This window comes from Ambystoma mexicanum, unplaced genomic scaffold (genome assembly GCF_040938575.1).
Source record: "Ambystoma mexicanum isolate Mex_15411 unplaced genomic scaffold, UKY_AmexF1_1 Mex_scaf11, whole genome shotgun sequence".
Classification (NCBI taxonomy): domain Eukaryota; kingdom Metazoa; phylum Chordata; class Amphibia; order Caudata; family Ambystomatidae; genus Ambystoma; species Ambystoma mexicanum.
The window spans coordinates 3,056,426-3,074,373 of NW_027182336.1; the positions used below are offsets into that span (position 1 = coordinate 3,056,426).

The following is a 17,948-nucleotide window of genomic DNA, read 5'->3' on the forward strand; positions in this document are numbered from 1 at the left end:
GCTTTGCAACAGGAATGTGCCGAGTGAAGCTGGTCATGACTTCCCACATCCATCGTAAATATGTACAACTTAACTAAGGTTGTTTCAGTGAATTTCAAGGGTTTTGTTATACCATCGTTTTTTTATGGACCACTAGCCATGGCATTCGGCCATGGCCAGCAACCACGGCCTTTCGCAGTGTCCACTCTACATGTTCCCCCAATATGCTTCTTTTGTACCCACTATACATGACTTTCAGGCCCACTAGTCAAGGCCTTCGGCCTTGGCCAGTGAGCATGCCCTTCAGCCATGCCCACTGTATATTTTAAAACACTATCAGGCCACTAGCCATGGCCAGAGGTCAGAGCCTTTAGCTGTTTCCACTGTACATTTTCCACCAATATGTTTCTTTTGGAACTACTAGACGGCCACTCCTTTGTCCGTGGCCACTATACATGTCTTTTGAGCCCACTAGCCAGGGCCTTTGGCCCGTGCCCATAGTATATTTTAAAACACTACCGGGCCACTGGTCATGGCCTTTGGCCATAGCCACGGCCTTTGACCATGTTCACTGTACATGTTCCCCCAGTATGTTTCTTTTGGCCATGCCCACTATACATTTGAAAACATTATCTTTCTTTGTTACTCACTAGCTCTGGTCTTTGCCCATGACCGTGGGCCCCGGCCTTTGGTCGTTGCCCCTTTACATCTTACCCCAATAGCTTTCGTCCGGTCCCACTAGGCATGGCCTTTGGCCGTGGCCACTCTACATATTGCTCCAATAGGCTTCCTGAACAGGTCCACTAATCATGGCCTTCAGCTGTGGCCACACCACTAGGTTTCTTTTGGTCACACTAGCTATGACCTATGGCCAACACCAGTGGTCACGGACGTTGGCTGTGTCCACTTTCCATATTGCACGATGTGGTTCCTTAAAGTAACCTAGTACCCATATCCTTCGGCCACAACCATTACCCCCCACCTCACTGTAGCTGTAAAATTCCTATTTTTTTTGTATTAATCTCATTTTTTTAACTCTCCTTTTATAAAAAAAAAAGTTGTTCCCATAACCGCGGTTATGTTAGCAATGTACTACAAATAACCCTGGTTATCCATAAGCCCCCGCAAATAATCGTGGTTATTGTCGTGTGGCACACTTTCATTCCCGTGCCCATTTTTTACTATAACCATGATTATCCCCATAAACCCGTGTTATGTGAAAACTTTCAAGCTCTGAACTTGGTCCCCAACTGTTAGGGAGAATTCTCATTCTATGGCTAATTTCCCTTACCTAGTGAGTCCCTCAGCAGCTTTGCTGGATCTCTGGAGTTGTTTCTTTCCACTTGGTAAGAGTGTGAGCTTTCCCCCTACTCTTGCTTGTATTTTGCTACGTGTTTTTACCTGTTTTTTTTAGATTGTGAGCTCTGGAGTACACCACTTCAGTAGCCCCCTTCTTTGTGTGTGTCACACAGCACTTTCAGTGCAGTGACACAGGGTTGTCGTTCAGACTTCCCACTGACTCCATTTTCTGAGGTGACTACTGTCCCCCAGAAAAGAGTAAAGTTACCATTAACTTTACTTAGTCAAATTTAACCACAGATCCAGTACACACCATTTTACATGGAGTGCTGGAAGGGTTAACTCTTAACTCTTTTTATCTGTACCTCCTAACCTCCCAGAGCATTGTTTCGCTCTTTTAACATTTAGACATGGCTGGTGGCAATGGTATCTACCCTACATTTCTACCGCGGTTATCTTATATAACCGTGGTAATATTGAAGGCTATTGTGTTAGCCTCAAACTTAAACCCGCTTGACCAAATCCTTTTTCGTTTGGCTCCGGTGTGGTTCATTCGCCATTTCTTTTTGTTAAACTCCTTCTTGTGTTTTACTTTGCGCGGCAAACCAGGTTTGCCTTCTTTGTTCACTGTCTTTTGGCGGGCTTCTACCTAGAAGCCCTCCTCAAGGCGCCTAGGTGTCTAGGTGCGCTGAATGTGGGGGAGGGGTGTAGTCACCCCCTGCACAGGGTATCCTAGGAAACCCAAGTCGCACTTTGTCATGATTGGCTGAGGTGGTTGTCCGGGCTGGACAACCCCCCTGCTGGGTGATTGACAGCCAGGCTGTGTGAATGGGGTTTTTTCGCATAAAAGGCAGGTCTCTTGGGCTGGAAGTCAGAGAGTCGCCACTGGAACTATAAGGAACCGACGAGAAGCAGAGGAGAGGTCGACTCCTGCAACTACCCCGTACCGGTGAAGCCCTGCTGCAGTCCTGAGCTATCTACCCTTCAACGACTAAGAGGAGATCCAGTCCGGAGTCTTCTTCCCTTGAGCCTGGTGGGGATAACCAGCTCATCTTCTTCAGTCAGAGGTCGCCATCGTGGTTGAAATTGCTGCACACTGCTGTAGTGGTCTGGTTAGCCACTTGAAGAACCTCTCCTGTTTTTAAGGAGCGCACCTTTTATTCATTGTCGCTGCTGCCGGCCTCATCCCTGTGTGGTGCGGACCCCCTCATTGTCCTCCTTCGTGCTGACGCTGCAGGAAAGCGTGGGTCTTTGGGAAACCAACAGGAACAACTGCCGTGGCACCAGCTTTGTTCTTTGAGAAAGGTACTGTGTCCGGTTTAAGGACTTTTGGGTGAAATCCCTATTTCTTTACTTTAAGGCTGGTCCTTACTTTTCCCTCCTTCTTATAACTTTTGCTTCCGAACATTGACAATATCAAAGTACTCTTGGTAACGTTGAATCTTGAACTGTCTGACTGTGTGATCCTCGACAACAGGCACCCGGTGTCACTTGACTTTGGCTCTGCCCTTTGACTCTTGAATTCCTCTCTATGTGTGTTCTTCGATTCTGTCAGCCTAACCAACATATTACCTGTGATTTTTGCCCCCAACTCGCTCTGGGTATCTCGGGTGCTAAGTGTGTTTTTGCCCCGGTAGCATTTCTTGCCGCGGATACGCGTTTATCTAGTAGACCGAACTGTCAAAAAGTGATCGCAGTTGTATTCATGGTAACGTGTTCTGTTTCGTAAAACACTGGTCCATCCAAACACAGGGTACTTACCTTGAGTAATACTGTACAAAGTGAATTGGTTAGTTGTAGTATATTTTACGTGTGGTTTTTTAATTAATAGAAGTGTTGTGTTAATAACAAATGGTTTAAAAATAAATGTACTTATATTTTTTACATGAAACCTTGAGTCAGTGTTTGCTTGAGTCACAGTAATTGTGGTCCCTTTGTGTAATCTCTGCTACTGCTCATATACTCTTGAGATAAGCCTGGCTTCTCTGCTACCACTTTAACATAGTAGTACAGGCTTGTACCAAAGGTAAAACTTATATTGCCACCTGTAGTCTTAATTATGTGTAGTGGTCCCTAAGGGCACTGCACAGGATTCTGCCTAACACCAACCACCACCCAACTCCCAAATTTCTCCTGGTGTTCTCTTCCCCCTCCCCGGCATGATACCATTTCATCGGTTTCCCTCCACTAAATGGCATTTTTTCCACTTTTCGTTTTTGGCTAACCCCGCTTATGCCTGTTATAACCAAGGTCATCTCTTGCATCTAACAAATAAATGGCTGCTTTTTCATTTCTGAAAATCATTTCTGCTACAAAGCACCATGGGCAATATACCTATACATTTGGGAGAAGGTAGCACCCCCTTCTCCATCAAATATTTTAAGAACTTCCAGATAGAATAACCTCAGATCCCTCCCGGGGTCATGCCCAAGTTATTTCGTACCTGGTCCAATTCTGTCTAGCAGTTTTTGCTGTGCGCAGAAATGTTAATTTTTTCTCTATGGGGAAATGAATAGGAGTAGGCCAAAAACTGTGTTTCTTTACTTTCGTAATAACTTTTTCATTTTCTAACGAATCTAAGATTCATTAAAATATTTAAAAGATATTAATAAAGAAAAAATGCAGTTTTCACCCGACTCATTCTCCAATAGAGAAAAAGTCCAATTTGTTAAAGCCGAAGCGCAAACTCTGATGGGCGGAGTTGGACCAAATAAGAAACAAGTTGGGCATGAAGCATTGACTTAATTTCCAGGACAGGTTTGGGTTTATTCCATCCAGGAGTTTTTATAATATTCGACGGGGAAAGGGGTGTCCCCGGCTTCCAAAAGTATAGCTATATCCCCCATGGTGCTTTGCAACAGAGAAGCTTTTCATGAATTAAAATCCAACATTTTATTTTTCTTGATGCAAGCGATTACCGTGGTGATAACGAGGTGTGCGAAAACTAAAAGTGCTCAAAAAGCTATTTGGAGGAGAAAAAAGGATAAAATTGCATCAGGCTACGGAGGGAGAAAGGGGATACCGTGTGAAATAGGAGAGTTGGGGGTTTTGCGGGGAGCCAGTGAAAGTTCAAACATTTTCAGATTCTTGGGAGAATCTCGTGAGATTCCTGCGGCTGCAATGGAAGATGAACTTGGAAAAGAAAATGTGTCACATGAACAAACGAGTGAAAGGGGTAATGGGAGAGGGACAGGGAGGGGAAAAAGAAGCTGAGGGGAGTGGGTGGAACATGGAAAGAGGAGGGGGCACTTGATGAGTGCCAGCAACAACTGAGAAGAGTTTTTGATTTTCAAGGGTATATTCGGATTGTCGGGGGGATAACGGGGGAATATTGCGGGCATGGGTAGTTCATTGCCACTTTATATGTAGTTCATTGCCATTATCAGGGGAAACGTGCAGGAATCGGCAGAGAGGGGAAGATAAGACATTTTACACCTACAGTGCTCACATCTTCTAGGCAGGGGGTAATGGGTCTTTGTGCTACTGGCCATGACCAAAGACCATGGCTAGTGGGCCCAAAAGAAACATATTGATGCAACATGTACAGTGGCCACGGCCAGACAACCCACTCTGTGAGGAATTGCCATCTGGCAAGGGTGTAGAAGCCCTTTCTTTTTTTATTTGTATTAATTAATAACATAATGCATGTAATTCCATCTCAGAAAGGGTGCTCCGCTAACCAGATCCCCCTTTCATAAGCTCCATGCCAAAAGCATGGCCTGTTGGATCAGTACCCTGATCTAAGGCTGCTGTAGGTCCAGGGCTCATAGGTGCCCATTTGAGAGCTTCTGTGACAGCCAAGTCGCTTTAGCACAGAGGCTGCATTTAAAGTCTTCAGCTCTGTTCCAAAACCACATAATCATGAGGAATGACTATTCTGGTGGCAGTTTAATCTTTAAACATAAAGGCATACCTGAGTTTAGGGTACAGTGGAGAGTAATTTACATAACTCAAATAAAGCCACATCAGGGTGGCATTACATGTGTCAGCACTGTGAGCACAGTCCAGCTGTGGAAGGACTGTGCATTTTGGTCAGACAGCTTGGCCCTGTGAGCCTAAAGGAGAGGAGACTGAATGTCTGTGGCTCTCATTTGAACCTTAGTGAAGACTGGTAACACTTTCCACAGCAGGGCAGGCTCCTAGAAGGAGCTGTGCTGGAAAAACGCAAACAAATGGCACACCCAACCCAAAATGACTAGTCCCAAACCAGGGTGCTGCATACTAAAATCCCTTGATGCTATGGACAAGGGAAGGAGGCAGAGTTAGTGTAGGTAGAGGGAGCACAGAATAGTTGTAGGAAGATTTCACCATCTTTTTCTCTATATATTTCTCTTTCCTTCCTCTCTACTTGCTTTAGCATAATCACTTTGGCAATGATGTCCGAAGGCAATAACCACTTGTCTCAAGGACGGGGAGTGCACTCCTTAAAGCTGGCTTACTTTTGTCCAATCACCTTTGGGAATTTTGCCTATAAAAGAAGGAGTCTCCAACTCCTTCTTTGATTCCCTTTTGGCTAAATACTAAAGGATGAATTAATTCAACCTCTGTTGGGAGAGTTGACTTTCCAAAGCCCTCCACCAATAAGGTGAAGACTAAGTTCCCAAGGCAGAGGCAGATTCTGCTGCCTAACCATCCCTAGGGCACAATGGAGCAATGGAGATGACCTGCTGCTGGAGCAAGCCTGCCTTTCTGCCAGCCACACCGGTACCCAAGACCTCACTGTGATAAAGGACCCCTCGAGGTGTGTGCCATCCTCTCCCATGTCTGAAAGCACAAGAACAAGGACCGATCTTATCCTTAAGTCCCTTGAACGAGACTCAAAGCAAACTGAGAGCCAAGACAGCCGGAATCCCTGTGTTTCTGTCGATGAAACAATGTGAGTTGTAACTCAAGCCCTTTGAATCCATCCAACAAACCAAAAGGCACTCGACCAATCTTCCAGCCATTGCACTGCACTCTTTAACCAGTTTGTCGAATCACCAGAATCTTTTTTGCGGATTCACTTCGATAGTCAAAATTGATCCTGGTGGCCTCATAAAACCACAACCTTTGAATTCTGCATCGGTCCTTCAACGCGAATTATGCATTCAGTAACCAGCGTCTGTGCCATCAAAACCTGTCAAACCGACCCTGGTGGCTCTCACAATCCACACTTTTTCATACACACTTCCAAATGCTTTTTGAAGCACCAACAACTTTGTTGCCGATCCACATCAACAGTCAAGCCGGCCCTTTGGGCCTCATCGAACCACGACCTTCGAATGCCACATCGTACCTCCTGACTCGAACTGCATATCGAGTCATCAGCATCTTGGCTGTTGAATTGACTGTCAAACCAACTCTGATTGCCCTCCTGATCTGCACTTCTTCGAACACTGCTTCGAACTGCAAATTTCACCTCAACCCCAGCTTGCATCTGCTCCCCTTCTGGAACAACGCGGTTTCCGCATTTGAGCCTGTTTAAAGCAGCATAAACAGCACAGAGAAGCCCAGTTTGATACTGATACTGTCGAACCACCATGAACATCAAAAGTTATTATTGGCTGCTCACTGCGCACTCCTTTCCCCGGTTCATCTTTGGGCCCTTGACTGGTTAGGTCACCTATTTTATATAGCATCTTGATTGGGCATGCCTTTATTTTGGATGTTTAAACTTAGCCTTTTGGGTTGGCACTAGATTGCATTCACACCCCTTTTGAGTGTATAGTATTCCCTTAGCCCACGTTACCACAAAAGGCAATGGAGCTACATATCTTATTCTACATGTTTATTCGGTACGATTGGCATCACTCTTGTTTTGTAGAAGTGTGAGGGCTAAGTAGTCAGTTTAGCCAGTACTCATCCTTGTACTCATGTGGGACAGAAGTCATTTCGTCAAACCCTCATAGAAAAAGGGGATGGTAACTAAGGTCACTCAAAATGAGTCTACTAAATGTACAATGACCAAACGTAGGTCATTGGAAAAACTTACAACTACAAAAACAAACAAATGGAACAGCAGGTAACAGTAACAGAAATACTATGTTTTTGTGAAATTATTGCATATTTTCCGATCTGGATTCAAGAATGTTTGATTTTCTATATTCAGAAAATGTGTTTAAAATGAATGTGAATTCCTTCATTTCATAGTGACTTTTGCAGGAATGCTTGTATAGCAGGAATGTTTTTTTCTCTGTATATTTACACTTTTGCCTCAACACTAACGAGAGGTGAGTTCAGATTTCACATCGATCCAATTTTCACTCTGTACCTGGTGCAGTTACATATGGGAGGGAAAGAGTGAGATTTGCTCTGGGGAAATGGGCCCCACTGTCTCTAGACCTTTGAGGCAGTAGAATCTATGCCTCATTTCCCCCCAAAAGACTTAGTACCACCATCTCTACTCTGCCAGGCACTGTATGAGCTTTGTAGAGTAAGCCTAAATCCAGACCTGACAAAAGATTAATGAGAGGCAGGTTATTTTCCTGATACCTAATAGGGTTCAGCTACTGCCCATGTGCAGAATCGGAGCTGTAAACTTTTGGTAATTAATCATATCTCCATAATGGGGATTTATTACCACTGGTACATATAAATGTACCACAGGGTCATGTGTGCAGCTCTCTTATACTGTGGAAAAGAGACATCTAAAAATGTCTAAAGTGGTAATCCAGACTGTCATCATTCCCTATGCGTTAGGTTTGAGTTAACCATTCCTCTAAAAAAGTATGAGGATGATGTGTGTTTAATCGGAAGGACCATTACATCCATGCAAGTCTTTTAACGATTATCCTCTGAAGACAGAGTAGTTTGTTTCCTATACATATGAGCAGCTTCCCTACCACTATGAAATATATTGCAGCCTCATCTGCACTCATTCATATCAGGTTGAGCTGTTCCCTGTGGTAGGGTCTCATAGATCCATAGCTGCCGCTTTCTGGGGTTAGATCGGTCTGATCATCACTAGGTCCTCTCATGAGTGATACATATCAAGAGATAGGTTGTACTTCCGCTACAAGTAAACATAGCTCTGCGCAGTGGTAGCTAATGGTTAATCTCACGCTCAAATGCTATGATGAGCTCAGCCAGTAGGTCAATCTTATAGATTCAGTGTTCGCTGACTCCAATCCACGCTCCAAATAGATGATGGATTTAAAAATCATTGAATCATGTACCCCATGTGCCGTACTCTGTCTTTGTTGGAGGTTTTTCACCATTACAGAACCATGGGTTCCAACAGGGAACCGGGAAACATATTTTGTATGGGGCAGCCTTAATCTCCTACGTGGTTCGCCCTGCCTCCCTCCACATGGCAAATTGGCCTGCAGGATTTGACTGCCTAGCGCTTAGATGTTCAGCTACTGTGGATAATTTAAGACACCAACTCGCTCAAGAAGTTACTTTTGACAAGTGCCGAAACTCGATTTTTACTTGTTTCATTGGCCAACACAGAATAACATTTTCAGAGTATATTGTACGAAATACCTGACTAATGCATTCATTCCACTTATACACTGAGTCACAAATTCACAGACTCACCTAGTGCAGTTCTTACTAAGCCCAGGCAATAAGCATTTGCCATACTTTATATTGAGGACTTCTCCACCGTCGCTTCCTTGATCGGCATAGCCCGGCAGAGGTGTGTAATGGATCAGGTTTCTCAAGACACTGTAGTAAACTGTTTTTAACACCATTCAGTCTGTTGATGCATTTTAGAATTCATATTAACAGCAACAGAGAAGCACAGTGCCAGGCAATGCAGAAAATATCCAAATGGGGACAGCACCAACAAAAGAAGGGCTTGCTCTGTATAGCTAAACTGAAATCCCTTTCAAGTTTCTATTGGAAATCAGGAGCTCGCGGGTGGCCAACATCACTTCATCTCAATTGGTGGACAAGCTTTGTAAAAGTCAGTCTCATTTCACTGTCTGTCTGTTGAGTAACCCCTTAAGGGCGAGCAAGTTCATCCTGAATTCCCATTGGAAATCATTGAAGGCTGTGGCCACTCCCACAGTTAGGTTTAATATGCCTCTGGAACCCTGGTATTCTTGGTTCTTCAGAGTATGGAGAGAGGGTAGCATGGCATCTACGGCTCCCTCCCAGGTGGGGGCATAAAGGGTATAGATGGGTTCTACCATTCTCTTATTGCCAAGGAACAGCCCAGCTCTGTGCCACTCACTTGAGCAGAGTTTGGACGGACAGACCGTTTAAGATTGCTTTCCTCTTTCTCTGTTCTGAATAACCATCTTCCACGACCTCATTCACAAAATTAAAGGTGCATAAAATTGATTGCATGTGCTTTGTGGAAATTCTATTTCTGTATTGCTACACTTTAATACTGGACAACTTAGTGGCACCACTTAAGCAATAGAACCCAAGGAGGGGGGCATTACCAACCAGTAAAGCCCCCCCCCTCCAAGGGTTGTATTGCTATTAGTACCCTGACACATTGTACCAGGGTACTAATAGTTTTTTCTCAAGTTGAGAAACGGTGTGTAAACCGTTCCTCAACTCGAGAAAAAAAAAAGCCAAAATAAATGTCCGCCATGGATCAGGGAGAAGAGACTACACAGTCTCCATTTCTATGGCAGCCATTAAAACGTGTTTAAAAAGAAGTAAAAAAAGGAAATGGGCACCAGGAAACAGGGAGAAGGGACTACAGATAGTCCCTTCTCCCTTTCTATGGTCGGCCATTCGTGAGGCAGAGATGGGCCGGGAACACTACTGTTCCCAGCGCCAGTGAAGGGCAACGCAGCACAAGGTAAGTGGAGAGGAGGCTCGGGACCTTAAATATGAGGACAAGTGGGGAGGTGGTGGGATAAGGGAGCACAGGGGGCCCGCAGAGCACACTTACCTGATTCCCAGCCAGGGAAGATTGCGGCCTTCTGCTCTCAGGAGGTTCGGAGCGGGGTCTTTCCCTGTGGTAAGGACTCCGCTCTGAGCCTCCTCATTTGGCTGGGAGTCCACCACCCTCCCCCTCGCAGGGTGCTAATAGTTGACATTAGTGGTAAAGACATGTTCCATACAAACGAAACATATTCACATGTGCATTCTTGTAACCACCCTCCGATGCATTTTCACTGTTGGCCCACCTTTGCTCTTCAATGTTGCTGGACAGATCATGCTTTGTAGACGTGTCATAACCAGTGCGATGCATAACATTTCAGATACCCACATGCAGCCCCATCGGTCACCACCTCGAGCAATCTTCCAATGCCGGCATATTGGTCTTTAACCTCTTCAAAAACGCTATTATGGCCTCATCAGAACATACCACTTTAAACATTAAAATTAATGAAATATACAAATCTAATATTTCTGTTTGTTTATTTGCTGTTATCTAGCACTGATGCCGCGTCCACACGCCTTCCACCAGGAAATAAGAGAATACAATGACTCTCTCTCTACCACTTTTACGCGCTCACATACAGCATGATGCAGGTCACCCAGACAAGTTGGATAGATCCTTCCATTTGCATTAATGTGATGTCATGCACACTGGGATTTGTGACCAACATCTGATGCAGGTGATTCAACTTTAATGGTAGCTTCTTAATTTTTTTTTTTACTGTAGACTAATCTGGAGAAGGTGGCCTTGGTCAGCTCTGCAGAGGTCAGTTTTGATGAGAAGAAGTATACTCATCTCATCCAGCTGAAAGACAGTTTTGTGACCAGTCAGGTACAGTCATCATTTGATTACTACTGGATATTTTTTACTTCTAGAAAGTACATCTGAGTTTGGTGCCACATTCTCTCTGTTGTCAAGATTGCTGCCACGTGTAGGTGATTTAAATCTAGCTTTCCTGCTTGTAAAATCAGTTGTTTGAAAAGTAATGGGTTAATTGTAGCAATCAAGCCCAAGAAGCTACTGGTACAATAAACACATATGCCTTGAGCTCTTGATTTGTAAGCAGTACAACATCCCAGCACACAGCTCTGAATTTAAGTACTTAGCTTGTCTCCTTTTTTGTTTTCTTTTGAATAGCAAATGTAAAAACTAGCAATAACATGTTGATATTTTTTGTAGTGAAAAGGGAAAAACCGATGTTAGTGTATTCGGGTCATTTGTAGAAAATCTTAATATATGTAACAAATGTAATGTAGGTGGTCTTGTATAGCACCATTGTGCCGTTATTGGTGGCCTCACTGCACGTGGCTCTGTAAGTAAAAAGTGGTATCATTTGTGGACAGTGGGAGAGGCAGAGGTGAAACCTGTGGTGCTGATGGGTGCTGGTTGGAAGTACTTACTTCCTTGGTGCCAATCTGCTTTCTGTGGGTATGGTGGAGAAACATGGGAGTATGTTATCGATAGAGAAGCACCCAACGTCTGAGAAAACGACAGCAATTTGGGTCTGGTAAGCCGCTAATATGGGAGAGTGTGACAGGGCTAAAGAGGAGAACTTAGAAATGGCTCTGTTAAATATGTAAAAATATCTTCATAAACCGAGCATGTCTGGCTATAGAAAGCGTGCCTTGAGGAGACCATGCAAGTGGCAGCAGGGTGCAGTATATATGCCACTAACATAATATAGGAAACAATGAGGGAGGAAAAGAGGCAACATGCTCGTCTTGGAAGCAAGACGACGTGGGGCAACTCAGGTTCGGTCCCCGGGTCTGCGCTTAGAAACCTCTGGGTATTAAGCGCGTTATAAAGGGAGGCCTGATCCTCAGAGTGGGTTTGGATTAGAAAAAAAAGTGAAATATTATGTTATTCATTGAAAAAGGGCTGTGGCATAGTGGGACAGATGGAGTGGCAGAGGTTGATGAGGAAGACAGACAGGAGGATTACAGGAGAGGAGCGCATGCTTGAGGCGCCAACCGGTCGAATTAATTCAGGTATTATGTAAATATGAGGTGCATGAACTGCAGGGGGTAGGGGTGCAGGCAAAGGGAACGTGGATTGGAGAGAAAGAGGATTGCTGTGTGAAATGCAGGATCTGGCTGCGCAGCTGGAATTCCAGAGGGGGGGGGGGCCGGAGCAGAAAACCACCATTAAATAAATAAGGTATGCAGTAACTGATAAAGGGGATTGAGGATCTGTTAAAAGAAATGGTACAGTAATTAGTAAGGGGACGTGTGAAGGCAGGAAAAGTTAACACAAATAAATAAGACTAAGTAGTGCCATATGAAGCAAGCGGAGTGTTTGAGGAGCGAGTGGAGCTTCATATATAAAGAGGAGTTCCGGTTTTGCAGCGGAAGTGACTGAGTTCTCTAGCTGTAGACCTCAAGCGGTTTTAGTAGGAATGTATTAATTTGACTAAAGTGTTATTTCTTCACATGGCAAGATTATATTAACTGAAAGTTAAGGCTCAGTGTTTGCAATTTTATTTAGGTTGCATGTGCCTGATCCACTAAACCAAACGACGTTGTGAGGAGATAGTTTACAATTAGTTTTAATTAAATTACCATCCCTTAGAAAGTGTGTATTTAAAGGAAAAGGAAATTTAAAGGAAATGCAGGTGCTTCTCGAATCTACGTCTGCACTCAATAAATACCCTAATAATAATAACAATAATAATAATAATAATAAAAGATCATGCATGCACAATTCATTGACCAAAATACAGGTCCAACCCCATTTTTATCTTGGGGCCACCATCAGCCTGTTTGTTTGTGTGCTCACATTTGAGCTTTGGGCTAGATGGGAGAGTGTTGGTGTTTCTAACTTCTTTGACAGGAGACTGTGATATCACGGGTATTTTGCTGGAGATCCGGCCTAGGCTGGGGTGTCCAGGGATTATTTTACAGGGGAAGACCCACTGCTAGGAAATTGTGAATAATAAGGGACAGGACCAAAGACAGAAGGAGAGCATGGCAGGACTTGACCTTTGCCATTAGTTGTGGGTTTACCAAACTCTCTAAACATACATTAAATATGCATGGATGATTCCTCTCTTGGTTACAGATTACTGATTCCCTTTCTGGGGCTCATCCAACTCCCTTTTGTGCTTCCCAATGGGGTTTTGAAATTATAAAACGCGTCTGTGAATTAGGCCCTAAGAGTTCTTCGCTCAGCACATTTCTCACAAGAAACAGAGCTATAGAAGCTCCTTACGGGGCTACCGGAGCATGGGCCTGATATGCAAAAGCAGTTTACAATGGTGCAATCCCTTTGAAAAATGCTTCGTAAATCAGGCCCACTGTGTCACACTGTGCAAGTTGATGCAACTACTTGCTAACATTTAAAAAGGTCTTGCGAGTCACACATCTACTCGTGCAAAAACCTGACTTGGGGCTAATTAATTTTGAGGTCTTAAGATTACTTCCACATTGAAGTGACTGAAGTTCTTGTACATTACAGACATCTTTAAAAAAGACATATCCCAAATCAGTGTCAGACAATGTCGCACCAACATTCCAACGTATTAACCAGTTCAAAACGTTCTTCGTCTACTGATCTAGGGCTAGATTACAGAAAATGTGCACCGTTGCAAGTGCAAAGTTGCAGGGTATTAGCACTATTGCAAAGTTTGCCCTATTTCTAAAAACACGGGGACAGAAAACCATTGCACCATAGTACAGTTTGGTATGATATAAGCACCAGGCCAAAAATTGCCCTAGTGCAAAAAAGAGTCTTTGTCGATACATTTTTGCACCAGGGCAAAGTTTGGTGTAGTGCTAATACCATTCTGTAGCAGCCCTGGTGCAAACGTTACTGGTGCAAAACTTCCGTGAAAATGTATCTTTGTTGCACTAAGACAATTTTTGCCGTGGTGCTTATAACATGCCAAAGTGTGCATGTCATGGCACAATGGTTTTCTAATATGTCACCATGTCCCAGTGTTCTTAGAAAGGGGTCAAACCTTGCCCTAGTGCTAATACCATGCAACTTTGCACTTGCACCAATGCAAAGTTCCTGTAATCTGGACCCATATGTTATTTTCTACAATGGTCTTGCGGTACAAAAACTGTGTTGGAACTGTTGGGTTGGTGCAAATGAATGCCTAGAATCTATAGAAAATTGCCCAAGGCTGGCAAACATTGGCAGGCATCAGGGCCACCCCCTTGTACACTGAAGGCAAACGCACATCAGTAAGTGAAGTCTTACAATATTCTCCAAACATGTCGGATCACCTTTCTTAACATGTCCTGTGGAAATATGTACATTTCGCTTCTTCCAGAATTATGGTGCCAGTATAGGTGCTGTAAACCCTCACATTGAATGTGAGCACATAATCGCACAAACACTGATTTGTATTCTGATGTGCCCAACATTGTCCCACTCTCACATATGTTATTTACATGTCCCTGCAACCTAATTTACCGGAAATAAGATATATTGGGCAGCATTTTCCTGGTGCAATACATGCATTGTATCGTAGACCTATAAAGGAAGGACAGCACCTCTGAAAGATTGAGTAATTGAAATCTGTTTTGTCGGTATTGTACGTTTTGACTGTATCTAAACGGTCGCACGTACAAAAAGGTCTAAAAATGCTACCACCAAAGGTTCGAACACCAAAAGTTGGAACCTTTGATGGTAGCATTGCAGTTAAGTTAAAAAATAAAAATAAAATTAAAAAAAAGACTGCGGGGTGTCCCCCCTCAACACCCCGCTCACTATGCTGTGTGGTATAGTGAGCGGGGTGTTGCGAGGGACATCCCCACAGCCCACCAATGAAAAAAAAATACAAAAAAATCAGTGGCTGCGGGGGTGTCCCCCGCAACACCCCCTCACTGTACTCAGGGGTTTAGTGTGCAGGGTATTGCTGGGGACACGTCTACAGCACACCCGCGAAAAAAAAGAAAAAAGAAAAAAACCGGGGGCTGCAGGGGTGTCCCCGTATCACCCCACTCACTATACTTCACAGTATAGTGAGAGGGGGTTGTGGGGGAATCCCCTGCAGCCCCGTAAAAGGAAAGAAAAAAAGAAAAGGACCCTCGGCCCCGGTTCCAAATCACGGAAGTGAAAGGGAACTGGCGCCGGAGGGACTCAGCATGAAGAAAAAGGTAAGTGTAGTTTGTTTATGTTGGGGGTGTGGGTGGGGGTGTGTTGAGGGTGTGGGTGGTGTCATGGGTGTGGGTGTGGGTGTTTGTTATGTACGTGTGTTCGCATGAGAAAGGTGCGAGCTTTTGGTGGTTTGCACCTTTCTCATGCGAACTTTACGGCCGTGGGCAAATCAGCCGCGGTCGGATCACGTAGATCCATTTTGTCCGCCTCATATGGGTTATTTGTGTGAGTGCGTGAGTGTAGAAAAGCACTGAAAGCTAGTCTGAGCGTGCATTGTTGAGCATGTGTTTGAGTGAGTATATTCCTTGTTTATAGGAATGCATTTGTGGGAGTGTGAGTGAGTGAAGTATCATTAATAGTACCAATAACAGGTGTTGTATTTGCTTTGAGAAACTAACACACACGATGTATGCCTTCACACAGACACACATACACAGGGTCTAGTCTGGGGTCGGATCAGCAGGTTGACAGTGGTTGTCATGTTCTGTGATCCTCCACAACTCCCAACCTCAGTAAACAGACACTGTGGAAGCATCCGCATTCTTCACAGGCCAATTGGCCACCAGTTTCTCCCAGAGCTCACACTAAACAAAAGCATCCTTCCCTTGGGAGATCCCCTCCTTGACCTTCCTAGCATCACTACCAGTGTTGCCTCAACATCCTTCAACACTTCTGATGTGCAATGCTGCGGTGCGTAGAGGGGATGCCCCTTTACTTGCAATGTCTCCATGCTCCTTTAACTTTAATGTAAATTCCACACAAAACGAATTGCATCATGTTTTACAAAAATGAGCCCTTCAAATGAAAAATTGTCAGTGTGGTGTGGGTGGAAAATAGGAATGACTCCACATGGCCACCTTTCTATTTAGTAAATGATTGTTTTTTTTAAAGTTAAGAAATGATGTCAACGAAGTAATTTACTTGGGCAAACCAACATAGAACCCTATAGAACAGTATATGATATGACAGTTAATTTATATAGCGCCTATACAAAATGTGTTTCAAAGCGCTTCAAGGGAAGGAACAAGGGAAAATGCAATTACATTCTTACAGGATATGAACAATAAGAATGTGAAATGAACTATCATACTCAGCCTGGCGACATTTCAGATAGTGCAAGAGCTAACACACAGATAAGGAAGGGAGGGGGAGAGTGGGAAGGAAATGGAAACAGACAGGCGACTACCGTACTAGGCCTGACAACATTTCTGGTAGAGGCGGATATTAACAAAAGGTGAAGGAGAGGGGCGCAGAAAGCGAGGGGAGGAACAAAACAAGCGACTATCATACTAGGCCTCACAACATTTCAGATAGTGCTTGGGGGGGAGAAAAGAAGTTGGGGGGAGACAAACAAGGTTGCTATCATACTAGGTCAAGGACAATTCTAATAGAGTAAGTGCATAGAAGAAAGTAAGGGGAGGAGATAGGAAAAGGGAGAAAGGGAGAGGAGGAAAGAACTGAGAGTGAACAGTAAAAAAGTGGAGAAGCAAGAGGGGAGACCGAATACAATTGCAGAAGTCATTAGTAACGCATAATGTTGCGAGAGAACAGCAAATACAAGCCAGGATTCAAGATGAAAATGGGAACAGCATGATTCAGGGCGACCATGAGTACAAGATGCAGGGGAAGCCCAGCATGAGAGCTGAGAGAAACGCACTGTGAGTCAATGAAGTCCATAAAAGTCAAATCCAAGCATTGGCAAAAGGTGTTGATGGTGAAACCAGAATGTATCAAGACAGACTCCTGCAGAGGTAGGATGTAGGGGTAGGGGGGAAGACTATTGGAGGGGAAGCAGGGTAGAAGAATCAAGCAAAACAGGCAACACCTGTATGCGAGAAGGGGGGGCACAACGGAACCTCACAGGGGGACCAGAGGAGGGGGGTACAACAGAACATCCCAGGGGGACGGGGAGGTACAATGGAACATCATGGGGGGACCTGAAGGGGGGTACAATGTAACATAATACATGGAAGAGTACATAGAACTAGACCGGTACCAATATATATGTTGTCCTTTTGCATTGATAACGTGGAATTGGGAATTTTGCCCCACCCCCTGACTGTGGGCCACCAAAGTGTGTATTTTGATTTGACCCCATTACTGATTTCTAAATCCCTTACACCTGAAATGTTGTCAGGGTTCCCTGACTTGATTGCGGCATCTCCTAAAATGAAAGGTCACTCTGAAGACATGCGAGTCATTGCTTTGCATGATTAACAACACACCCATGTTTCCAATGCGCCTGACACCACATCCTTCCCTTATCGCTTAGGTGTCAACAAGGGTCGAGGTGTACAAGGAGTACAATTACCTGCCCGTAATCATTGGGAGCAGCGTGGGCGGTCTGGTCTTGCTGGCCCTGATCTCTGCTGGACTTTATAAGGTGAGTCATGTCCCCGAAATGCAGTATTGTGTGATCTATGATCAAACATCTATAACAGTCTGTGAAATCATGAAATCGGGCTGTGGGCAAGTTCCGATGATTGGTCGGTGCGTAAAGTCAGCTGATGGGCATACTGTATGTATGGTAGAACATTTGTCAATTCAGAGAGAGGCAAACAGTGGTGGAATGATGACGAGTGTATTAAATGAGCATGTCCAGGAATGCATTCACCAAGATGGGGTTCCTTAGCTTGCGTATACCAAACACATGTTGTCATTAATGCTGGCTGTGGTCCATTCATGCACTATTCACACAAAAGGTTAGGCAACACACAACTGTGTAAAAGCTACTAGCAAC

General features: G+C 44.2%; 1 protein-coding gene across 2 annotated transcripts in view; it reads left to right on the top strand.

Moving 5' to 3' along the window:
- LOC138553514 (integrin alpha-X-like) overlaps positions 1-17,948 on the top strand; it is a 1,247,842-nt gene that overhangs the window by 1,178,058 nt on the left and 51,836 nt on the right. For both annotated transcript variants that reach the window (XM_069642543.1, XM_069642544.1), the window contains 2 exons: positions 10,832-10,936; positions 17,481-17,591. In XM_069642543.1, coding sequence (XP_069498644.1) covers positions 10,832-10,936; positions 17,481-17,591 — 216 coding nt within the window. The remainder of the gene's footprint in view (positions 1-10,831; positions 10,937-17,480; positions 17,592-17,948) is intronic.